Below are 26,472 nucleotides of genomic sequence, written 5' to 3' on the forward strand. Positions count from 1 at the left end.
AGTCCATACAGCATGCGACTCTTGATCTCAGAGTTGTGAGTTCAAGCCCCACAAGGGGTGTGGAGCCTACTAAAAAAAAAAAAAAAAAAAAAAAAGGCAAAGAAAACAATGTCTATAAAGGCTCCTTACCATAGCAATGATGACACAAACGTTGAGCAATGCTGTTTACTGGGATGATGGAGGAGAGAGATTAACAACACATCAACAAACAAAATTATAAAGGTAATTTTCCTTTAGTGATACATGGGACAAAGAAGAGAAGAGAGAATGATATACCCTTTCCCTAAGCTTCAGGTTTCCACTAAGGTCAATCTCTTTACAGAAACTTCCTTGAATATCTCCCAAGCCATTCGTGGCTAGATGTCCCGGGCAGAGCTTTATTTTAGCCTGTATCATATTTTGATATAATCACATGTTTATTTGTCTCATCTAAGAAGACCATGAATATCTGAGGGCAGGTTCTGACTCCCTTTTGTCATTCTTCTATACAAGAGGCTCTCAACACATTCTTTGTTGAGGAATGAATGAATGAATGAATCTTAGATCTGGTCCAAAGTGGCAATGCCTAAACTCTAAGTGAAAAGTAAAACAACACACTGATTTAACTGGGTGGATCAACATACATGTCATTGCACAGGACAACCTAAAAGATTTTAGAAAACATTCCTTTACTAAAACATGTCTGTGCTAGAAAGGGAGAATGGGCTGGACCCAATATTCTTCTTCACAGAAAGTAGAACCTTTGGCCTTTAGCAAAATAATCATGTTTAATGACTAAACTTTCAATAATTTGCCCTTCCAGGCTAAGAACTGAAGAAGATTTCGATGCCCCCTTTGAAAAGGGAGAGCTTATTCTTATTGGTCTATTTGTTTTCTCCCCTTTCCCAGAACCCCACTTGCATATTCATTTTCTGTGATACCTCCACCCCCACCCCCCAATAGAAGAGCAGCCGGGATATCGTCTTTTTTCAGGAGATTTGTGATGAAGGCCTCCCATCACATCGAGACAACCACAAACCATCCTCCTGTGTGCCCGCCTTTGCCCCCGAGTGCCATAACACTTAATCCTTACTGCTCTAGGGGTGAGAGCTGAATCTTGATCAGCATAATATTCTTATTTCTTTCTTCCATTCCCTTATCTTCTATAGACTGTAAATTCCTAAGGTCCGAGGCTGAGGCTGAGTCTAGTGTCTTTCCAATTCTCTGCTCAGTACTTAAAATTGTGCCATTCACATAGCAGGCATTCACTAGATAGGAGTTGGGTTGAATTCAAACAAAAGCAGAGGCCTGGCAATCAGAGCTCGTTCTCAGTACAGTTGACTCTGACCTAACTCTTCTATAAAAGGAAGGGGCTGAATTGGATGACCTCCTTGTTCCCCTCCAGACTTATCTTGTAATCCAATCTAATTGAACAATATGATGCCCTCTTAGCGCCGTGACTTGAGGTGTGTATATTCTTTTTCTTTTTAAAGATTGATTGATTTATTTTATTTATTTGACAGAGACAGACACAGCGAGAGAGGGAACACAAGCAGGGGGAGTGGGAGAGGGAGAAGCAGGCTTCCCGCGGAGCAGGGAGCCCGATGCGGAGCTTGATCCCAGGACCCTGGGATCATGACCTGAGCCAAAGGCAGACACTTAATGACTGAGCCACCCAGGAACCCGAGGTGTGTATATTCTAATACAATATAATGGGATAGGATTTGTATATGATATAGAGTCCTCTTTAAATAATCTATCAGTCCACGGAGTCTCTCCATTTCCAACTATTTTGGCCGCCATAGCTGGTGTCACTGGCTCCCTGCCCAGATCCCTTTACCAAGCCAGCAGCACCAGACCCCAGCTGCCACAAGTGTTGAGTCCTGAGGGCTCACACCTTCGCCCTCCTCTGGAGGACTGCCTTTGGCTGATGAGAGCTGCCTGGCCTGGAGATTTGCAGAAAGCCTTACCCCCCAGAGGCAGCCTGCAGCATATGATAAATTGATGTGGGAGTTTTCATAGTCTAACCCTCTTGCTTCTGCAGGGAGAGGACTGTGGTACAATTCACCCTCTAGAGTACCCCATGAGATCAGGCTGAGGCTAGAACTCTCTTGAAACTACAAGTTTGCTGAGCTCCTCCCCTTCCTGTTTCTCTTTACTCTCTTCCCCTGAGACCTTATCCACAATTAACCACTGCACAAAAATCTTTGTGTCAGACTACTTCTAGCAAAGCTGGCCTGAGAGAGCTGCCAAGGAAGTGCTTTCTCTTTAGGTCAATCTCTCAGCTAAATTGCCCCATCTGACACTAGTTGCAAAGCCACCCTGAGGAAGTCTTGATAGGGCCTCTTCTTGAGAAACTAAATGTACTAACCCATCAACAATTCCCACAGCACACTACTCAGAAAGGGGCAGGGGATGACCATGGTCAGGGAAGGAAAATGGCGGCATCAGAATCAATCCCAGGTGTCACTCTCATGCTGAGATTCCTACACAACAAAGAAAAAGTCTCCATAGTTGAGGTTATAACCCAGGGCCGATTTATTTCATTTCCAGTCCTAATCTTCAAAGTTGCATAAACCACAGTGCCTAATTTTTAAGTTCTGTGGGGACGAAAGCAGGTTTCCATGGGGAATGAGGGAGAGCTCAGAGAGGACGGCATAGGGCATCAGGCACAGGCTTGTTTTCTGGGTAAAGGAAAAGTAATGAATGCTCCTTTGGAAAAGAAGACAAAGGCTTTCCCAGAGTGAAGAGAATTTTACTGGATTACTTCCTACTTTTCCTAAAACCTTGGAAAGTTGTGAGATTCTCTAGTATCCCTAAGGGGCACGAGACCTGCTCCCAGTCTGTGACTTGTGGGAGATTTTATAGGGAAGGGAGGTCAAGGACAGTCTGAAAGCAGCTGGCCCTGAGCTGAGCTGGGAGAGTGTGAGTCTATGAGCCTCCTTCTAAGTTTAAATTAGACAAGTCTGGGTGACCACCAGGTGACCCACATAGGTACACCCCAACCCCTAACACTGAAGTAGTCTTTCAGGTGAGGAACCGAGATGGAGATTTAAAGTGCATGCATCTTTAAAAAAATAAAAAGAGGGCGCCTCGGTAGTTCAGTTGGTTAAGTAACTGACTCTTGATTTCGGCTCAGTTCATGATCTCAGGGTCATGAGATCGAGCCCTGCGTTGGGCTCTGTGCTGGGTGTGGAGCCTGCTTAAGATTCTCTCTCCCCCTCTCCCTCTGCTCCTCCCTCCCCTGTGCTCTCTCTCTAAAATAAAATGAAATGAAATAAAATAAAATAAGATACAATAAAATAAAAATAAAAAAATAAAAAATAAACTGTATGCATGTTTTAAGCAGACCTTTCTTCATCTCCTGGCGGATGTCATATTTATATAATATATAATATATATTTTCCAAAATAGCTAAGTGGGCTTTTTGTTTTATTGCGGATTTTTGCAATTCCTCTTTCTTTGCTTTTTGCCCTCAGTTTAAACATGCTATTCCCACCTAATTTTTTTTAGTCATGCCCTAGAACGTATGTAAAGATGACCTATGCTTGGCAGCGCCTCTCAGTCACCACCTTTAATATGTGATTTTGGCAGCATGAAAACCACCATCAGCCAGTGTTATCTTTCTTTCTCTCTTTCTTTTCTTTTTCTTTCTTTCTTTCTTTCTTTCTTTCTTTCTTTCTTTCTTTCTTCCTTCCTTCCTTCCTTCCTTCCTTCCTTCCTTTCCTTCCTTCCTTCCTTCCTTCCTTCCTTCCTTCCTTCCTTTCTTTTTCCTTTTGTGGCTGTGAAGGCAATGTCATTCTCAGGCCTCCACCAGGATGCAGAGGATAACTGCTGCCAGACATTATGCTGGAGGCTGTTTCCTCCTGGAGGCCTTGTGCTAACTGCTCCTCAGGTCTGCCCAGAGGCCCTGAGGATACGGAGCACATCTGCTTTGCCTCAGCAGAAGGAGGCGGCCACAGACCCCCAGGGGGACGCCTTAACTCCAGGGCAGGTGGTTGAGGGCAGGAGGCCTCTGCCAGCCAGGTGGGCACCAACGGTCCTCCCCAGGACAGGATATCAAGCACTGATAGCCGGGTGGTCCTGGGGAATCCAGCAGAGGTAGTGACTGGCCAAACCAGGGGCTGGCTTTCGCTCCTACTTTCTCGCATTGTTTCAGGCATCTAGAGGCTGAGATGCTTCATCCACTCTGGCAAAACTGCTGGGTCCAAATTACGTATCTTTTATCCCTATTTATCTTTTATCCTTATCTATTTATTTTTCACCTTGGTGCTTAAAGTACTTTTATTTTAGAAAATGCATGTGAGGGGCGCCTGGGTGGTTCAGTCGGTTAAGCGTCTGCTTTCGGCTCAGGTCATGATCCCAGGGTCTTGGGACCGAGCCCCACATCGGGCTCCCTGCTCAGCCGGCAGCCTGCTTCTCCCTCTCCTCCTGGCTTGTGCTCTCTCTCACTATCTCTAGCTCTATCTCTCAAATAAATAAATAAAATCTTAAAAAAAAAAAAAAAAGAAAAAAAAAAGAAAATGCATGTGATTAAAACTCCAAAATTACTAAATAAATGGATATGGCAAAAGCAAATCTTTCTCCCAATCGTCATTCCTAGTTGAACAAAACTGGCTTCGGTTGAATGCTAGGATTAAAGGTGACTTAAATTTTCCCCTTACTGTTTATGATGAGCACTGCTCAATCTATATTTTTATAAAAGATGAGGTGTCTTGCTCCCCAGTTTACTGGGGACTGAAGCTTGAGTAAAACACTGCAGAAATAAATCACAAGAAAAATGAATGCTACTCAGGTGTCTTGGGCAACACCAAATTGCTATTAAAGTCACAAAATACCCTCTCTGTCCTCATCATATCACAAATCTGGAACAACCCATCCCAGGACCAGCACCTTCCACAGACCAGGCTTGAAGCAGCATGGCTGTAAATGTTTTGCAAGTAAAAGGAGTTGCATCTTGACAGAGGAAGTGAATACAAGTTATTAAGCATACTTTAAGCATTTCAAATGAGTCAGAGAGAGAATGTCAAAGAAGAGTCTTGAAAGATGTGATCCAACATTTCATTTTACAGTTGAGAAAAGAGAGGCCAGAGAGTGCACTGGATTCCGGGAAGAACACTCAGAATCGCATGCTAGATTACCGTTACTCTGAAAATGGTTTTGCCTTTTTAGGAAGCCTTGCATGCTTTCTCCTCTCCCCTCGAGCATTTCAGTGAGCTCTTTCTCCCCCAGCCAGAACAAGCCCAGCTGGGGCAGCCCCAGGTGGGAACATGCCTGTCACAGATGTGACAAATGTGTTCCTCCCTGCCTTGGCCAGCCCCTCTGCACCGCATGACTCTGAGAAGGGGAAGCTTATGGAACCTATCGGATGGTGATGGTTTGTAATTTCTAAATGAGTTATGCAAAAAAACCACTGATTACAAAAAGCAGCCCTCTCCTTAACTACTATTATTTACCGACATTACACCCAAACATTTGTCCATTTTGGGTTTAGAGAAACAAGTGGGATGGTGGGGGTGGGGGTGGGAAAAAATGATCCTGTCACAAATTAGGCCGCGAGCACCAGATCAGGGCAGGGTTGGCCATGGAGTTCATGCATGGTTTTCTAGAGTTTTCTAGAGTCTTCTTTGTGCATATGATCAAACAATGCCCAGGCTCAGGCCTCCCTTCTATGAAGAGCTGTAGAGCAAATTAAGGGGTGAGCGGGCTCCCCCACCATTACTCAGTCTACTCTCAGAAGACCACTGGCCACACAATTTTCCATGCCTGCTGGCCCAGCTCCATGTAGAACAGGCTGGTGTTCACCCTCCCAAACTATCCCAGATGGATGCGGGTTGGAAGGTAAGCCCCCCAGCTTCCTCGTGAGTCAGGTGGTGTGATGCTGAGGTGTGTGTTTGACTGCACCTGGGGTCCCCAGCAGGACTGTGTGTCCTAGCTGTCTGCAGTGGTGCCCTGCTTGATAACACGCCATTTCTTGGCCTCCTTCCCTTTCCTGACTGACTTCCCCGTTCCCTTACTGGCATTTCCTGAGATCACTTCTCAAATAAACCACTTATGCTCAACTCTTGTTCCAGGCTCTGAGGCACCCAACCCAAGGCAGATGTTCACACAACAGAATTATTCAATCAAACCAAGTCTGTCTTGCCCTCAGGCTGCTTTCCCAGGCCAGGTGCACCAAGGCCCGCCACCTCAGGATCTCCCCCTGACTGCCTCAAATGACCTCTTTTCTAAGAAATTTCTTTATTAGGAACCACTTGCTCTTCTTTCCAACTCCCCTTCCGCAGCCTTTCCCCAAAGTCTTCTCACTGGTGGGAGCCAGCCTGCACTCCCAGACCCTTGCAGCTTCTTTTAATTTCTCTCCGAAGGCTCTGAAGAGAAACCATGCTTGCCTCTCTCCGCCCTCCCCCCACCCCGCCCCTGCTCCAGTCCTGCGCGCCCGCAGAGGGCAAGTCTCTGGGACCCAGTGCTGTTCCTCTGGAAGTCAGCATCTGGGACACAGCTGTTGTTTTGATGCAGTTCCAACTTAACGGGGCAGCAACACCGTTGACAGTTTTCCCCAAAGCAACACCCCTGAGTTTTATAGCTGCTTCCAGATTTTACTCCCCTGAAACCCAGGAAAATGAAGCGCTTCTATCCTGTCCCTCTTCAGCCCTTCTCCCCCACCCCTCTTCGTTGTTGTTGGGCTTTTTTTTGTCTCTCTTTTCTCTCGTTTTGATTCGTGCGCACTTTCTGTCTGTTCTACAAGGCTGTAGCAAGCTGACAGTATGCTCAGGGACTGTGTCTCTCCTCTTGTTAAATGCTTGCTCTGCGGGAGGTTGTGTGTTAGCTTCTATTCAAAGGCCTAAATGGCCAGGGATTTGAAAGTCGGTTCGCTTGTGGGCCTGTTTTGGCTGGGAATGATGTGAACATTGTGCCTGCTGTGCTCGCCAAAGGGGGGCCTGAAAGGCTCCCCGCCTTCATCCGCCCCCCACACACCACAAACACTTGCATGAACACCAAACAAACCGAAAGCTGGACAGAGATTTCTTTGTAAAGACAGGGCCAGTCTCTACTTCTGTCCTTGCTGAGTGACGATTGCAGGACTTTCCTCCTTCCTTGGAAGACAGTAACAGACCAATCACCTTCTTCCAACAGCTCTGAGAGACCTGTTCTCTTGACTTTCATATTCTTTCAGATGATCCAAGTGTCTGAAATGATCCCTCTGTCATAATCTGTCCCTAACTCTTTATTTTTCTTTCTAAAATCATCATATTGGCCTCCTCCCACCCCTGGTGTTGTATCACATATCTATTTGTTTACTACCTGTCTTTCTAGAATATTAGCTCAGAGACTTTTTTTTTTTCAATTTTTTCACTGCTGTGCCTTTAGCATTTTGCATATGCCTGCCATGTAATTGGTCCTCAATAAATATTTGTTGAGGGAAGGAATGAATGAATAAATAGATCTTCAGAGAAAAAAGGGTAAGAAAGTTATCTCAGACTTTAGGGTGCTGAGCCCATAACATGCTCAGAAATGAACAGCTTTGAGATTCCGCTAACAGAGATGAACCCAGAGGAGACAGCCATGTCAATCCCTGGAGACTTTCATGAGTGAGGCCGTCACCGAACATTCCTCAAGCGTGTGACTGTCTTGCCAGCTACTTCCAGAAAGGCATGGAATTAAAGGCCAGGATGCACCAAGTCACACTGGCTGCCTGATCCATAATGATAATCATAGTGAGGGAAGCTGTCCTTTACTGAAGATGTCCTTCACTGGTCAGGCCGGCAGCGTCCTGGGAAGGTTGGGGCCAGGGGGCTAGAGTCAGACAGCAGGGCTCTCATTCCTGGCTGCACAGCTTGCCCATCTCCTGACACCTCAGTTTTCCCATCTGTAAAATGCAGCCAATAACAGTGCTTACACTTCAGGGTCCTTGGCCGACTGGAGGAGCGGACCCGTGAAGCAAGTGTGTAGTCATGGTGGTTACTCTTCCTCTGTGGCTCTCTTCATGATCACACCGGCGTCCCCCAGGAAACCTTTCCTTTTTGACCACCCTCCTCAATTATGACAGCCCATCTCTTGAGCTCCTGGGTGCGAATGGCACTGTACCAGTTGGCCTCAGAAGAGTGCTATGATCCTCTGTTTGCATTTTCTCATCTGATAAGAGAGACTTCTCCTGTGTAGTGCTCTGTCTTTCTCTGTTCCCCCACCGCTCTGCACAGAGAGGCTGATCAAGAAGGAACTCAAGAGGACACTCCTGAGTCTTCCCCTTCCTTCCAGAGCTGGCCTAACCCTCCGTGCCTAACCCTACTGTCTCACTGCCCTCAGCTGACATGGGCTTTAAGTGCCCCATGCCCCTGCCTTACCTTCCCGCAGCACTGGTCGCAACTGAACTGCCCTTGCCTGTTCAAAAGTCTATTTCAGTCCTGGTTAATGGCATGAGACAAAGCCTAGTGTTGAGACCCGACAGACATTCATAGAAGACCTGCAGTGTGGAAAAACTGTGCTTCGGGAGATGAGCCTAGAAAGGCGAACGAGGGTCAGGTTTAGTGTCCATGTGAAGAGTCTGGGCTCAACCACAAGAGCAGAATGGAATCACTTAAGGGCAGGAAAGCTGGGGTTTCTCATTCCCTGCAAGACTGTCCCCTGACGCTTAGTATCCTACTGCATTCAGTTAGATGTTTTGCTACTCAGAATAAAACCAGATGGCATATTAGTTGACCTATGCTGCAAAATAAAATCTCAATCTATAAGTCATCAGACTAAGTTAAGCTTCATATTCCACATTTCCTTTTTTGAAATGAGACTGTCAGTGAAAAATAGTAATTACATACATTGTATTTCAGGTTACAGAAAAGAAGGTTTAAGCTTAAGGAAAGCTTTTTTATATCCTGTCCTCTTTCTTAGACCTTCAAAATTAAAGCCTAACAGCAACTGGAGGGAATTATTACCCATTTTATTTTTAAGGTAAGAAATGTGTCTGCATGTGCACATTTTTAAAAAGTAAAGAAAAAGAAGGCTATAAACTTCCTGAGGGCAAAACCTGTCCTTCTACCTGTGTATCTACAACAGCTGGAAGGGAATGCATTTATCTCCAGGATTTATGTTGTTTCCATGGGATTCCTGAAATACAGAAGAAAAGTCTCTGAAATTAAGACGAGGCTAAGAATCTGTCTTTGATGTTTTTAAGATACATCCCCCTCAAAAAACAAAACGAAACAAAACAAAAACCCAAAAAACCCTAAACCAGAAAACAATGCTTTCAAAAGAAGGTTAACGACAGGGCTTAATACATGAGTTCACACACTAAAACAACTGAAGGGCTTTTAGTTGGATCAAAATGAGCACAGATAAATAGCTTGGGTTTCTGCAGCCTGAGCGGAGATGGGAGAAACAGGACTGTGGGCTTAAGATCAAACAAAACGAGAACTGGGATGGCCTCTTTCCGGTTCCCCAAAAGCCGTCTGTTCTTATCCTAGAGGTTATGAAAGGTTTTTTGAGACTAGCTGAGCAAATGAGATCCTGTTCCTTCCTTGGGAAAACTTGTTTATACTGTATCCGTTTTTAGACCTTGTAAAAGTTGGTGAACTCAATTCTTTCCATTAGCCCAACTTCTTCCACACTCAGCAAATATCAACAGGAAAGGGTTTCAGTCATCGATAACAATGAAAGCAGGGAGCTCACATAGGGACTTAATAAGCTGGCTGCACCGACAGAGGGAAAGCAGAGAAACAATCTCCAGCTCACGTTTATAGAATAACGGGTTTGAAAGGATAGAAAAGATACCGAAATCTAGGTAAATTTATTCTGACAGTGACAACAGCATCGTCTCTTATACAACTCATACCGGTTTAAGGATTCATTTTGGAACTGTCAAAGCTTTCAAGCAGAAAATTATTCTCAGTGACTGAAACTTGGTTAAACAAATTTCACTGTGCAAGGAAAAACCAAGTTAGTTTTGGATGTGCTGTCGGGGAAGAAACTCGGGCAAGACAGCCAGAAAGGAAGGGCTATCCCCATGCAGGAAGCCAGGCAAATAGGTGATGGGGCAGTAAGGTTTCCAGTGGAAAGGGGTGACCTGGACCCATCCTGGAGAGTCAGCTAAGGAAGTTCTAAACAGGATGAAGATTCAGAGCCAGTGTGTGCCAACCAGATCCACCATGTTTTACCCATGGGTAGTGTGGTCCAGTGACCAAAGCTGTGGTGATCTGAACAACAAAATAAATATTGGTGATATTGGATGCCCATAGAATAAAATAAATATTCACAGCCCTATACTGACATAAATGCATAATGAAAAGAATAAATACCAGGGGTGGTGAGAGAAAGGACAGATCTCCTTTATGGCAGAGGACCTACTAATACATGCAGAAAGGATAAGACAACAGAAAATCACTGACAGGCAAACATTACAATAATAATTGTTGCCAACAAGGATGACTGATGGATCCTAAAATCAGCAGGTAAAGTTATGATAAGAAGCACGTCTAGTATCCTAACGAAACAGGTGTTTAGTATCTTTAGGAACAGGTCAAGGTATCTTCTTATAAGATATGTATTAGCCACAAATGGAAAACGTAGTATCTTTACAGGGGAGAAACCTGACAGATACCACCCCAACCCAGGGACCAAACTGAACAGACACCCCGACATCTTGTGCCCCTTCCATGAGCTGCCAAGGAGGGCAGAGCATCATTGCTGTGTACTTCTTGCCCCAAATGCACGATCCCAATCTAACCATGAGAAAACATCAGAGAAACCCAAAGTGAGAGACCTTCTATGAAATAATTAGTCCAACTTCTTCCTGAGTGTCAAGGTCATGAAAGACAGACAGACTGAGGAACTGTCACAAGTTGAAGGAGACTAAGGAGGCATGGACGTTAGCTGGAATACAGGATCCTGGGCTGGATTTTGCTCCATTTGCTCCAAAAAGGACATTCCTGGGAACTCGGAAACATGAATAACCTGTATGGACTAATTAAGAGTATAGTGCCAATGTGAACGACCTGTCTTCAATAGCTGTGCCGTGTGGCTTAGGTAAGGTGTTAAAGGTAGGGGAAGCTGGGTGAAGACTACATGGGAACTCCCTATACTATTTGTGCAACTGTTCTGTAAGTCTAAAAATACTACAAAACAAAGAGTTAAAAATAAAGCTGGAGTTGGCTTGGCTTGACTTAGCAGCCAGCCAGGACCAAGCTGAGATGCATAAATTTCTAAGGTGAGAGCGAAGACCGTCATGGAAACTACTGAGAAGAATGAGAAAAGGCTAAAAATGTAGACCTGAGCCATTCTCATGTCCACAGAGATCAGGGGCCAATGCTGTCTAAAACAATGGCATCCCTCCTATGTCCCTGAAGACTACCGTGGCATTCCTTAATAACCTCTCTACTAGATTTTTATAAAGTTTAACAAATATATCAAATCGTTCTGCTTGTTTTGCCCAACAAAGGAAAGTCATCTCCATAAAAATAAATTTTTAGCCAAATCCACCACCTGGACCTTATAATTCTTAAGGTTTAAAAACCTTAAAATAGAAAGCCAAACAAAAATCAGATATTTTCCTGAATAATATTTTCCATTTGATAAACAGAACTCATTCCTATAAATTGTATCAGTGTTCAAGTCTTCCCAGATATTTAAATATCTGTGGTGAGATGTGTCAGGAGAAAAGTAAACATACTTCAAAAAGGGGGATAAAAAGCTTTATGCTCTGAACATGGCTTTCAGCGTAAAAAGCTAGGCTTTTTTTTTTTAGCACAATTCCCAATCATTCTGGAATGGCTGTGTACTAACAGATCTCAGATAGCTCTCACTGTGGGGTTAACTCTGTTGTAGCCCTGGAATTATGCTTGAAGCAAACAACATGACATCATTTTGAAGATGCGTCAACCCCTGCACCATGATGGTGGTCCATACGTACCTCCCACCGCATTACAGCGAGATGTCATTTCCCAGAGTACCAGAGCCATGGAGTAGACATCCGTCTGCTTGAAGGATTCAACATTCTCCAAATTCATCCTGGACTCTAAGACTTCTGGAGCCATGTATCTTGCGGTTCCCACCTAAAGCAATAATAGACTTTGAGGCCCATCATGTAATTCCCGGCTGCATCTTTATTTTAAAAATATAACTGATGTTTGTCCTCGACACATGCAGATGATCTTTGAAAAGCACAGTGCTCTTTTAAATCATGAGACTGGCAAAGAAAGGTACAGCTTATGAAATTATCTAAAAATAAGTTTTCTCTCCCTGAAAACACTTGAAAAAATATAAACAAAGCATACCAAAATAAGGAAATGCCAAACCCCAGAGCTGCTTTATCTAGCTTCATGATATATGTCATCGTATTCTACAATAACATCCTCACCGATAACCGGGGAGATAACATCTGTAATACTTTAGATCTTTATTTTTGCTTTTGCAAATTAACTGTTTTCTCATTCCCGAAACACCAAGATTTATGGGGAAAATAAGAATCACTGCCATTAGTTTCGGTCACTTAAGGACTGTCTCAATCTTCTTTGTTTACTCCATGGTACTGTTCTAGTGTGCCAAGAATGTAGTATAATTTCATAAAATCTCTAGTAAACTAAACTGCATGAAAGCATTTCTACAGTAAAAGACCAAATCTAGATCATTTTATAATTTAGCCATGTAGGACTGATAACGTGAAAACACTGGTATACAGAGGAAAAAAGAAGAAAGCTATTTCTAGGGAAGGGATCACTTAAATGTTTGATTTTGTAGCCTGCATAGCTTCACTAAATAACAATGAAGTCCTACATTTTCAAGAAGCTAAGGAAGGTCAGGTGAGTTGATATTATTGTCCCAAGGAATGTTTCTTAATGGTATGTATCAGAAGAAATTTTTCTTCTTACTAGGTCACTGCATGACTCATGACCCTGTCATATTAATCTGTCCATGTTTCACTCGATACGTTTATCTGAACATTGGCTGTGCAGCCAGAGACCCAAGAGGTCAGACCGAGCAGTAACCAAATGCTTCAGAAGCACATACCACCACCTGCTTAGAGGAAACAATGGTGCTTTGCAGACTCTACTGTAATCCATATCAAGCTTCCACTGTGTGAGAACATGGGGTGCCATTATTCATAAAGGATGGCTTGGTAATTTCTAGTGACCTTCCAATATCTCCTTACCCAAAAAGGTTTCTATTTTCATCTGTGAGATGCTTCAAAGGAACTGGAGAATTGTATATCCACTCAGTCTGTCATCTCACTCAAATATTTATTGGTCACTTTCGCTGTTCAAGGCATTGTGTTAGATGTGAGCAAAAATGGAAGTGGATTTGGGCTACAAGGAGACTGCCTTCTAGAAAGGTAAAAAGAAAACAAGGTAGCCACCAATAGTTCAGAGTAGGAAGGGCTGAGTAGAAGCATAAGAGAGGAAAAAGAGACAGCATGGGTGGTGTTGGAAGCAATGAAAAGTAATTTACAAATGGGAGATAAATGAAGACCAACTGAAGGAGAAGAACATCTATCCTGGATTAGATGGGCTTGGCAGAAACCGGAGGAGAAATGTTGTTCATTAGAAAAGCACGCTGGCAGGAGAGAGTGGGGCATGCCCAGGGGCAACTCCTGACTTCGGCTAGATTCCCTAGACAGGTGTCTAGAGCATAGGGCTGTTTGAGACAAAAGACATGAGAGATGGATGGAGAGGTGGCTTGGGCCCCCTACAAGTAAAAGGACCCAGGTCTAACTTACCTGCCCACTGTTGGCCAGGTCGTCCACAGACAGAGTTGGGTCGAGGCGCAGGGAAAGCCCAAAGTCACACAGGCAGCAGGTCAGGTCATTCTTCACGAGGATATTGGAACTCTTGAGGTCCCTGTGCACGATGGGCATCTTGGGCCTCCCGCACAGGGTGTGGTCGCTGTGCAGGTGAGCAATGCCCCGGGCGAGGGAGCTGCCCAGCTTGCGCAGGTCCTCCCAGCTGATGACGTGCCGCGTGAGGTATTCCTGTAGGTTGCCCTTGGCGTGGAAGGCAGTGATCAGCCAATACTGCTTCCCCAGCTCTGTCTTCCGCTCCTCGGCCGTCAGGAATTGCAGGATGTTCTCATGCTTCAGGTTGATGTCTGAGAAGATGTCCTTCTCCGTCTTCCAGGAGGCGTACTCCTCGTAAGGGAAGATCTTGACCGCCACAGTTTCGAACTGCTCTGAAGTGTTCTGCTTCAACTTGGCCTTGTAGACCTCGGCGAAGCGACCTTTCCCCACCAGGGTGTCCAGCTCAATGGGCAGCAGCTCTGTGTTGTGGTTGATGTTGTTGGCACAGGTAGAGCTGATGTCGGAGCGGTCGTCTTCCAGAATGATCGCCAGGTGCTCGCTGAACTCCATGAGCTTCCGTGGCTTGCTGGTCTCCCAGGACGGGCTCAGCTTCTGTTGCCGGTGAACGCGGTAGCAGTAGAAGGTGATGATGACGGCTATGGCAATTCCCAGGGGTGGCAGGAGGCTGACGCCTGTCACTTGGAATATGACTAACAATAGGTCAGGGTTGTTGGTGGCATATTCTGATGTGGAAACAAAAGGAGGGAGAGAAGAAGTTGGGTTCGGTAGGTATGCACAGTCAGAGAGTGGGTCTACACCTCAGGCATCTAGAAGTTTTAACATCTGTATAGTTTTTGTGGATAATAAATTGTGACTTTTTATTCCAGGGATGGATGCACCTGTCCAGACTTCCTTGCCCCTGGCCACCTATTCAAGGTCTCCTATTCTTCCCTCAAACTTCAGCTTCAATGTCACTCTCTAAAGGAGATCTAGGAAAATGTGGGGAAGTGTTTTATTTTATATATTCTCATCACACTCTACATTTTTCCTATGTGACAACTTGGCACAATTAGAATTAAATCACTATGACTCCAGTTATGGGTTTCACATCTGCCTTTCCCTACTTTCCCCACCCTCAGCAGACTGACAACTCCACGCTGGCAGGGGCCATATCTTTCTTCTTCACCACCAGAAACAGTGCTGAGCACACATCAGGTCCTCAGTAAGTGTTGGATAAATGGACAAAGGATTCACGGAGTGTTAACTAAGCCCAAGGCATTACAGGAGGCTCTGGGAATAAAGAAAGAATGGTAGCTCCTGCCTCCAAAAGCTTACGTAGATGGTATTGGGTAAAAATGAAGACACTCTCACAGTTCTACCATTGTCTTTATTCTTTCCTAAACTCCAGCTTGTCCTGCTCTGACCAACCTCCAGGCCACCCTTAAACATAGGTGATGGGGAGAGGAGTCTGTGCAAAAGGGTCTTTGGAAGTCAGTCACCTTATATCCACCCAATATTCTTCTTTTCAATGTGCATGTGGTGTGCAGTTTCATAGAACAGGAAATCTTACTAGCAACAGTGAAAATATTGCTACAAAGGTGAGAGGAGTAAAAAGAAGGAAATACAGCCAGCTTTCTAATTTGGACCACTGAAGCAGGCCCTGTGGGGTGATGGAGGAGAGTCCTTAGCACCAACTATCTGACCACACATAATGTAGTGTATGTCAAACTTTGCTTCATGTGCTGGCCTTGGCTGGCTCTGGTTAAATAGTTTTCCTTCTGGGAAGAAAAACATGGATGGAAACAGTCAGCGGCAGGAGATAGTGAAAGGCAGTTATGGTTCAGTAAGAGCTTTATGCTAGCCTGTCTCCACTGGGCAAGAATGCCAGAATGCTATTATTGCTTTTATATGTCATTCATTTTCCCTCAAAGTTACCTATTAACAAGAAGTCCTCATGATCAGGTGCTAGATTTGCTCATTAAACATAGCACTGCTGGGTGCCTACTATGGGTATGGATGGCCCTGCCCTCAAAGAGATTATAACCCAAGGAGAGGATTAGGACACGTACACAGATGCACAGTAACATATGGCAATCTGGGACAGGCGCTGAATGTGTGCTGCAGTCTACATGCAGTGGTGGAATGTAGAAAAGCTTAGAGAAACAGGGAACCACAGTGACAAGGACTATCTTTTAGTTGGTCAGTGGAAGATGGGAAAAGGTCAACGACGGCTAGAAGGAATGTTACATTAAAAACTACGAATATATGATCTATTTGAGGAAGAGCAATTTTCCCAAACTGCCAAGTCTACATAAGGGAACAGAAAGGAAAAGGGTTGGATGGGTGACATGGACGTGGACATCATGTCAGAGAAAGTATCTATAATTGTTCAATTGGCAGTTTTCACCTACTGTAGGTGTTTGATGAGAATACAGCAGTAAGAATATAGTCCAGGTGCAAGGGAGAGAACCATTACCTCTTGAAGAGAACCCATTACCTAGATCATATTTGATATCATCCCTTAACAAAGCACAGTGAGAGATGACGCTCACGCTGTGCCAGTTTGGGGTGTTTGGGTTTTTATTCTGAGGGGGTATTCAGGTTTAACATGACGTACTACCTCGTCCTAAGGTCAGTTCTAAGAGGCAATGCCAACTTCTACTGCCTATACTTCTAGATGGAAACCTTAGCTCTTAAGTCTATTTGACGGCACTAAAAAACTGGAAAAGTAACCCCAAAATATCTGAATTTCAGCAACCAAGAGGAAAAACAGTCACTATTTTGGGGAAAGATCTATTAGTGCATTAAAAAGAATAGGAAAGGGGAAACAATATGGTAACTGACTCTTGAAAACCCAAATTCTTGCTCACATTGGGAGGCATGAATGGGACAAAGGACAGGTGGTGAGAGTGGTGACAATGGCATAAGGCAATGACAGAGGAGACTGGAACTCCGAAAGTAAAAAGAGTTCGTGTGGACAAGTATGGACTGTCCCCATCGTTCAGCAAAGTACGAGCCTGGAGAGCAAGGTTAAGGGGGCAGATGAAGGAGGTGTCACAGCAGGAAACAACGTTCCTTCCCAGTAACCCCGCCTCTATCATCTGGAGTATCTCATGAATGTGTCTGCTTCAAGCACCCACTTGTCTGTAACCACACAAGATGCCTTATAATCATAAATCAGTTTGATTCCCACGTTGCTTATTTCCCCCAAGAGAAAGTGAGCTGTACAGGGTAAATCTACACGTACTGATCACCACGCTATACCCAGCGCCTGGCCTAGGATGGGGTACCTATAGTACTCAGCAAATGTTGGTCACAGAAGCTGAATGGATGATGACTTACCCGGGACAAGAGCCCTCACATGTTTTTCTGTTCCACAGCAGGGTTGGCAAACCATGGCCCCAGGGACTATTTTGTACAGCCCCACACGCTACAAATGTTTGTTTGTGTTTTAAAGAGTTGTTTAGAAAAAGAAAGAAACTAAGAAGTTCATGCAGCAGAGATGATATCTGGCCCAGAAAGCCTAAAATATTTACTACCTGGTCCTTCATAGACAAAGTTTGTTGACCCCTCTTGTATAGATGTTATTTGTTTTAACAACCTCTAAGGCATTAGCAGAGTGTGGGGAGACTTCACTTTGGTCCAATTGTGAATTTTCTCTTTCACATAGGGGGCAACAACACAACTAGAAGATAAAAAAAAAAATTTAATTGCATAATTACTTGGCTGTGTCTTCAATGGGTTAAAGAGTGCAAAACGTTCAAATGAACTGTTCACTTATTGCTGATAATTTTATTTTGTAATTCCTGGCCATAGATGAAAAGGGTCTTCCTCGCTAACTTCTATTCTTCTTCAGGCTGAGGGAAACACAGACACAGAAATCCCCCAAAATTTATGTGTGAAGAAGATTCTAGAAATCCCCCCCGTTCGATATCAGAAACCAAAGCTTTACTTTCCCCTCAAATTTCCTGTGATTTCTTTTTGAAAACCTACATGTAAAAATTTGGTGGGGCGGGAATTACTGAATAACATCTGTCAATCTTGAAACTTCAAAGAGGTGGTGAAAAACCCTAACAATAGCAAACTGGGTTAAAAGGGAGCTTTGGGATGTGGTTTTATCTAAACAGGAGCCACCCACACCCTCTCGCAGTATTAACCCTCGGGCTGCTACTAGAAAAACCAACAGCTGTAGGCATACGCACAAACCGGCATCTCCTTTACTCAGAGATTAGCAGGGGGCATTTCTTTTGGCCAACCCCCAAATACACAAAAACTCAGAAATCGAATACTTAGTATGAGCCTGGCTATGTGCTAACAGTTTTATATAATATTTGTATTTAATTGACAGAAAAACCCTATGAGGTGGATATTACTATGATTATAAGCCCCATTTCACAGACAGGAAAGCTAAGGGTTGGATGGATTAAATGATTTCCCAAGATCAGACATTTCAGTAATAGCAAAGCTAATATTTGAAATGAATTGTCTGACTGGAGACAGACAATTAATCCTGCTCTTAATCCCATGCTATGTTTTCTTTACACTTCACAATGGTGAGAGCCAATTAAGAATGACTTTATAAAATCTCTCAATTTGCTAAATTGGTTGCCTTCACTGGGGGCTTGTCTATCATTTAAGTGGTACTGGCCATTCTTAGATAATGCACCCCAAAGGGCATGTTCTAGATGTGCAGACCATTCTCTTTGGTTCCTAAGAACCACAGTTGAGTAGTGTCCCTGCAAATATGTGTCTTTTCCCTGCCTGGGAAGAAAAGTCTTATGTGAGGAAGAACCCTAAAATCTCTCTTGTCAGAGTCTATCCCAGGGCCTACAACATAGGACGCTCAAGATATAATTACCGAACCATTGGAATTTTTACATAAACTGTTTCCTGGATGTCAGGTAACTAGTGCTCAAGACTTGACCTTCACATTATGCTCCCTTGTTCCGTGACATCGAGTCGGACACAGGTATTCTCCACTTGTTAGAAGTTGCTGTTAAGCCACTCGCTCTTACAAAACACTTATATTAGTACCTGTTTTTGCTAACGGCAAGAAATCCAAAGAGGACTGTCACTTCGATGAAAGGAGGCACGAAGAGAAAACGGCGGTCTGTGTCTGTTTTGCAGTAGGCTGTTACAGAGGCGGCGCACACCCCCGCGGCAAGACGGGCCCCGCCCAGCTCCTTCCCTGAGAACTGCACTGGGCATCTCAGCATCCAGCCTCCATAGCTTTGAACTCTGTGAACATCTGTGCTTTATCTCGATTTATTTTAGGCATCTGTTAGCAAGATGTGTCCCACAGTATCAGAAGAGCCTAAAAGTGGTTATTTTGGGGAGTCTGGGAACGCTCAAAAATGTTCCCCAATTAAATTAATGGTAATCGCTTCTTTGTTTTAAGTCATTTTGGCTTGCGAAAGGTTTCGTAGGAATGCTCTCCCTCTGGAGAGCGGTGGGGGGGACACAGTTCTGGGAGGGGAAGATTACAAAGAAGAGTAGAATTTCTCGAAGATTCATAGAAAGTAAAGCTCTACAGTATAATAGCAAAGTTACTAGCCTGAGCTCCATGGGTAGAATTCAGTAGATCTGTGAATGTAAATGGGCACAAATCACATCTTTTTATTTTCTCCAACCATTAGCTAAAATTTAAGATTTCCTATTAGTAGCTGTACCTATGACTTTGTCACCAATAGAAACCACAGGTATTTTCATGCCATGTTACATTTGTGGCAGATGTCTCAGTGTCTCATTTATACTCATCACTTAGACATTTCAGTATCTTAGATCTGATGCTAGATCCTATCATTTCAAGCATGATTACAGAAGCACATATTACTGTATCACAAATTTATTTTTAAATATATTTGATAAGTATTTTTCAATATCAGTAATTGTCTTTGGAACCCTGTGTATTCTATTTTATGCCTTTAAAAACATCCCTTGAGAAGGGGTCCACAGGGTTCACCAGACTTCCAAGAAGTCCATGGCACATGCACAAAAAAGGCGAAGAACCTTGGCAGAGGGAAGGCACTGGAGCTCCAGTCTCTGCCAGGATTTCCTAGAGCAGAGATTTTGAGATTCGGCTGTGTCTCTGGGAAGTTACTAAGGGAGGAAGTTGGTGCCAATAACAGATCCTCCTGGCGGGATGTGTTGTCTTCCCCCAGGGGCAACTCTGAACTCTGTCAGAGCTTCTGTCCCTTCTGTCCTGCATGAAGGGAGGTCTGCAATGGAAAATGGTGGGAAGCCCTCCTTTGAAATCCCAACAATAATAAAGATAACTAACATAAAATGTGCTTTATGGAACTAGGCAATTCACTTTATAAGCATCATCTCACTTTATTTCTCCAACAACCAAGTCAGGTTCTATTAATAGCCCTGTTTTATAGAGAAATATATTGAGCCTTGGTGGATTCTACAACATTCTTGTTTACTTAGTTTACTTAGGAAACAAAATAAAAGTTGTCCCTAGTATCAATTTTCCTGCCAATTTTCTCTGGCACAGCCAAAGTACAATTGTAGTTGTTAAAGAGATAGGTTTTTGCTCACTATCATATCACTCAGAGCTTGGCACATAAATAAGGGGACAAGTCAAATTTGTTGAGTGGATGAATGAATAGATTTGATGAATCAATCTGATGAGGAATAATTCTGTAGAGCTGACCCCCTCTCCTCCAAAGGCCAAATTCCATGGATGAGCCAGGCTCTCCTCTGCTTGGTAAGTGCATGCTTCATATCACACCAGTCTCCCTGTAATTTGCATACAGTATGTGGGGACTGTAAGCATGAGTACCTGGGATGTGGTATGAAGGAAGGAGCCCTAGACTGGAAATCACGAAACTAAGATCCTATGCCTATCTCTATAATTAATCACCATAAAATCTGAGGCAAGTTATTCAACCTCACTGGGACTCAGTTTCCTATAAATGCTTATGGTTCTTGGTTCCACTTGAGAAAAAAAAAATGCCTCATCAATAGAACACTTTCAATAGAAGAAACCAGAGCCTCTTGGCAAAATGGCCAATTCTAGGTCTGGGACTGGAAATAATGAGTTTGGAATATTTTGTTACACCACATAAACAGGAAGTGATCAACGACTACTAAGGTCATGACAAGAAGACCCAGGAGTCTTCTTGATGAGATTCTCACTGGCCAAGATAGGAAACTTAGAAATTTAATGAAGATTTTAAAAAAGCAACACACTGGGATCCATTAAGTACGTTTAAGCTTATGATATCAGAATGATTAAAAAACAAATTTACCAACTTCTGAGGATAACAGGATGTCAACTCATTATATGGAAAACTAGAAAATGAAGAGAAACATCAAGCATGCCTCCTGACTTTTTCATCAGAACCACAGCACTGGGTAACCAAAGAGTTGAAGAAAACATCTTTATTAAATTTTTCCAGCTAATAAATGAAAATGAGTTGATAGAAATAGATTATCCTTTTTTAACCCTTAATTAATTAAATGGATCTAGGCAGCAAGTATCCATGCCAACTCACATCACAAAACAAGAGATAATCAGACATCATTACCCTCGATGGAGGAGCATAACGCAACCTATAGACTTGCCAAAGAGATCTAAACAGAGTCTGATGAAGCCTCGGGATTCAGCTGCCAATTTGCAAACAATACAGGGGACAGAGAAATGCAGTGAACTGCACCATGAATGCAATCAGCAAAATCCAGACTATAAAGTAGTACAGATTAAAGGGGTTACAATGTGCTATAAGGGGAAAAAAAGAAAACTGGGGAGGGCAGTAGATTAACAGAAACTGTAGGTATATCAAATCACCAAAATAATAATAATAATAGTAATAATAATAATAGGTAGGACTAAGCTAGTATCTACAGATGCAAACTTGGATGATAAAGCCATTTAAGGAAACACAGGAAGTGATAATTATAAAAGAAGAATAGTGGTAACTTTGGAGGGAAGGAGGGCTTTGTGATTGAGTTGAGGAACATGCAAGAATTTCCGGGACATCTGACAAAGTTATATTTTTTGGGCTTGGGCAGGGGTTACAAGAATGTTAACATTCACTAAGCAGGACATTTGTTTTATGTGCTTTTCTGTATTTGTATTTTATTTTGGAATGAAAAGAGGTTTTGCTTTTTTTTTCCAAAAGAGAGAAATCAGAAGAATAATTATGGAGGCCATGCCTTGCTCCTGGGCTAAGTATACTATTTTGGATGCTCTTGGAGGAAAAGGAAAGGGGAGACAAAACTAACTTTATTTTGGAGCACTTACTATGTGCCAGAAATTTCAAATCTGTAATCTCATTTGATATTCAGAACACCCCTTCAAGTATTCATCCCATCTTAGGGGTTAAGAAATTAAGTTCCTTGTCTGAATATATAAGGACTACTATTGGTCCTTTCGAGGTACGACTGATGCTACAAGAAATGTTCTTGAAATGTGGAAGGAAAGAAGAAAGAAGGGAAGCAGGGAGGGAAGGAGAGAGGAAGGAAGAAAGAGAAATCAAGAGTTATGATAAATCACTCAAGGGCAAATAGGGGAGCTGGTTTCCCCCAAGTTTGAGTGACCCCAAAGCCTCTGTTCTTTCCACGCCACCAAGCTGTCTCCCTAGTGATGAACTCCGAAGTCTATTTAGTAATTCTGAAAATCTCCAACCAAATGTGCCCCACATACAGAGGCCAGACCTAGTTGCAAATAAGGAACCATTTGCAAATGTCAGAGCCTTGATAAATAAATATTTTTTAAAGACAAATGTCAAAGATAAATGTTAGTATGCCATAAAAAAATACAAACTGGCAGAAAGCCTCAAGGGGAAATTTCATGGTATACATTCCTTTGGAGTGATTTAAAAGTAAACAAGTTGCCTAGTAACACACACACACACACACACGCAAATGATCATGAAAACAGGTTGCTCCCAGCCTCTTCCAAGTCCTTTCTTATGCCCAGATCCAACACTGGTTGCTAAAGTGAATTTCAAATTGAACCTCTATAATTCACAGTTTCAAAAAAAAAAAATCACACAGTAAAAAAGACAATAAATGAAGGCCAACATAGTAAAAAAGCCACTGGTGGGTCAGTTAATGTGTCTTGATAAAAGCCAAATCACCATAAGTGAATTTGAGAGATGGGCTCCTATTTTTAGTATTTGAAGTAGTTTTGGCAATTCCTCCACTTAATGAAGGAGTTTGGGGCAAAATTTATCAAGGTATTCATTTATCCAAGCAATAGAAAGGGATAGGGATGATTGGTTCCTGCACGCTTTAGTGCGTGGATATACTAATGAACACCACATGACAACCCAGAGATTCTTGAAGATGATAGTGACAGTCTAACCACTAAGCCTTCACAGGCCAATACCATCTAAAGCAACAGGATATATATACATCTGGCTGAGATCCAAAGAAGGAACCGGGGCTAAAGAGAGATAGGCTCGGGGTGGGGGATGGAGAACTTCCTGTCTCAAGTTATTCTGTTCATTATAATGTTAAAAAGCACAGCAGTCATTTACTGAGCACCTACTTCATGCCAAACACTGTGTTTTGCATGGATTATTTTGAAATCTTATAGCCACACTGCTAGATATGTATTATTTATTCCCATGCCCTGGAAATGGAAACTGGGAAAATGTACATGAAGTGAGCTGAGGTCAAAGCAGAGGAGACTTGTGTGGTAGGTAGTGATGCAGATGGAGGGGTGGAGTTTCACTGAAGAGGGATGCTTATGGTGGCTATCGGGACCTTCAGCCAGCACAGGGTTCAACATAGAAAAGAGGACAAAAGAGGACAAGAGCCCTGGAAAGAGGACAAGACTAGAGAGCCAAAGAAAAATAGAAGGAAAGAGAGAGTAAATATAGAAGCTGAAATCGGCGAAATAGGAAACAAAGACACAAGGGAGGGCCAACAATACCCCAAATTGGTCGTGCGTACTGACTAATACAATACATAAACCTCTGTGAGATTGTTAAGGCAATAAAGCAAAGACACAGGGGGGGCTTCATTACAGATACAGCAGAGATTCAAAGGATCATGACAACTTTTTGCTAACACATTTAAAAACTTAGACAACAATGGTCAAAGTCCCAAAAATATATATGTGTAACTTACCAAAGCTGACCCAAGAAAAACTGTGAAACTTGAATAATCTCATAAATATTAAAGAAATTGAATGAGTAATTAAACATTTTCTTAATTTCTTATTTCTCTTTCTCTCTTTCTCTCTCTCTTTTTTAGCCTTTTACTGTCAAATTAGTGTCTTTGGTATTAACATGTCTGAATACACATCTCAGAATTTGATTTTTGCAGAACTGTCAACCCCCCACCCCAAATCTTCCTACAACAAAAACACCGATAGAACCCTTACAAAAACGTTTAGTCTAAATCTAATCAATCTGAAGGAAATGAAATCACTATTCCCAAAGACACAGATGCACCCCCATGTTCACTGTAGCATTATTTACAATAGCCAAGACATGGAAACAACCTAAGTACCTATCGATGGATGAATGGATAAAGAAAATATAACGTATATATATAAATATATAAATACACACACAATAGGATACTATTAAGCCAGAAAAAGAAGAACATCCTGCCATTTATGACAACATGGATGGACCTTGAGCTCATTATGTTAGGTGAAATAAGTCACACAGAGAAAGACTAACACTTTATCATCTAAGTTATATGTGGAATCTAAGAAAACAAAAACAAAACTAAACTCACAGATTCACAGAACAGACTGGTGGTTGCCAGAGGTGGGGGTGAAGAGGTAGGAGAAATGCATGAAGGTGGTCGAAAGGTACAAACTTCCGGTTATAAAATACGTCTGGAGGATATAATGTACAACCTAGTGACTCTAAAAATCCAGTATTGCATCTTTGAAAATTGTTACGAGAGCAAATCTTAGAGTTCTCATCACAAGAAAAAAATGTTTGTAACTATGTGTGGTGACACATGTTAACTAGATTTATTGCGGTGATCACTTTGCAATATATACATACAATGAATCGTTATGCTGCACACCCGAAACTGACATAATGTCATACGTCAATTATATCTCAATAAGCAAAAAGAATCTCATTAGGCAGGAACCATCAGACAAATCCAGAATACATGAGCTGGCCTGTACCAAGTCAATGTCATGAAAAACAAGAAACACACAGGTGAGGCAAAACAACCACATGCAATGGGCAGTCCTTGACTGGATGCTGAATTTAAACAACAGTAACCCCAGAGCTTGGGGGAAATTTAATATTGACCATAATATACATAGATGCGCATGCACACGCACACACATGCTGACACACAGAGAGAAACGAGGGTGTAGTAAAATGTTAACACAGGGTAAATACCGAGAAAGGGAAAGAGTATACAGGCTCACCCTGCACAATCCTTTCAACTTTTCTACAAGTTTAAAATTTTTTTAAATAGAAAGCGGGGGAAAAAAATAACCCAAAACACTTGAGCAACAGTGTTCCCCCCGAAAACCCCAAACACATGCCAGTCCCGGATGAGGCTGAGAGCCACCAAACTTGCAAGGAAGAGGTCATTTCAATTTTACACAAACTCTTTCAGAGAATAGAAAAAAATATACCATGGCTCAATTCATTCTATGAAAATAAGTACAACCAAAAGCAGGCAAGAAGAGTATGAGAAAAGAACATTACTAAACAATCTCATTCATGTATCGTGATTTAAAAAAATAATTCTAAATAAATAGTAAGCCAAATCCGTTAGACAACATAAAACAAAGATAAGACAGCAGGACCAGGTTACCAGGAAAGCATCTCTTAGCACTAAAAACAAACAAAACAACCCACTATCATTTACCACATTAATAAATTAAAGGAGAAAAACTATATGAGATCAATTCAGTGGACACAGAGAAAGTACATGATGACGTTAAACACCTTGATAATAAATATATACCAATGATCTTCAACAAAGCTTATTTTAAGGGGAAATGTTAGATGCATTTCTTTTTTTAAGAAAAGATTTATTTATTTATTTGAGAGAGAGAGCAGGGGGAGGTGTAGAGGCAGAGAGAGAATCTTTTTTTTTTTTTAAAGATTTTATTTATTTGAGACAGAGAGAATGAGAGAGAGAGAGAGAGCACATGAGAGGGGGGAGGGTCAGAGGGAGAAGCAGACTCCCCACCGAGCAGGGAGCCCGATGCGGGACTCGATCCCGGGACTCCGGGATCATGACCTGAGCCGAAGGCAGTGGCTTAACCGACTGAGCCACCCATGCGCCCGAGGCAGAGAGAGAATCTTAAGCAGACTCCACACCAAGCCCAGAGCCCGACGCGGGGCTTGATCTCATGACCCTAACATCATGACCTGACCCGAAACCAAGAGTCAGAAGTTTAACTGAGTGAGCCACCTAGGTACCCCTAGGTGCACTTCTTTTAAAAACAGGAACAGGATGCCAACCATAGCTATCTCTGCTGAATATGAATTGGAGGCCTAAACAGTATAGTGAAACGAAACGGAAGACTCTGCATTACGATATAAAGAATTTTCTAACTCTACAGCTTCCTCTAGCTTAGTCTTTTACGCCTGGTCTCAGTGACTCTTGGTCTCCAGATGTCCCCGGCTGGGCTAGCTCATCAGCTATATAACCAGATGCACTGACATGTGGCCTCTTTTCTGATGAAATAATATATTTGTGAACGATGATATAGGTATCGGGAAGGAAAAGAAGTTCACGTTGTTAAAAGTACTCTTATATCTAGTCAAGAAACTATTATTTCCAAA

At 42.6% G+C, this 26,472-nt stretch overlaps 1 protein-coding gene across 1 annotated transcript in view; it reads right to left on the reverse strand.

Annotated features, from left to right (window-relative positions):
* TGFBR2 (transforming growth factor beta receptor 2) overlaps positions 1 to 26,472 on the reverse strand; it is an 87,712-nt gene that overhangs the window by 7,238 nt on the left and 54,002 nt on the right. Inside the window, exons 4-5 of the mRNA XM_006733885.3 lie at positions 13,679 to 14,478; positions 11,876 to 12,017 (exon numbers count right to left, since the gene is read on the reverse strand). Of these exons, the coding sequence (XP_006733948.3) occupies positions 11,876 to 12,017; positions 13,679 to 14,478 (942 nt within the window). The remainder of the gene's footprint in view (positions 1 to 11,875; positions 12,018 to 13,678; positions 14,479 to 26,472) is intronic.

Source organism: Leptonychotes weddellii, chromosome 1 (genome assembly GCF_054177405.1).
Source record: "Leptonychotes weddellii isolate Sample4059 chromosome 1, ASM5417740v2, whole genome shotgun sequence".
Classification (NCBI taxonomy): Eukaryota; Metazoa; Chordata; class Mammalia; order Carnivora; family Phocidae; genus Leptonychotes; species Leptonychotes weddellii.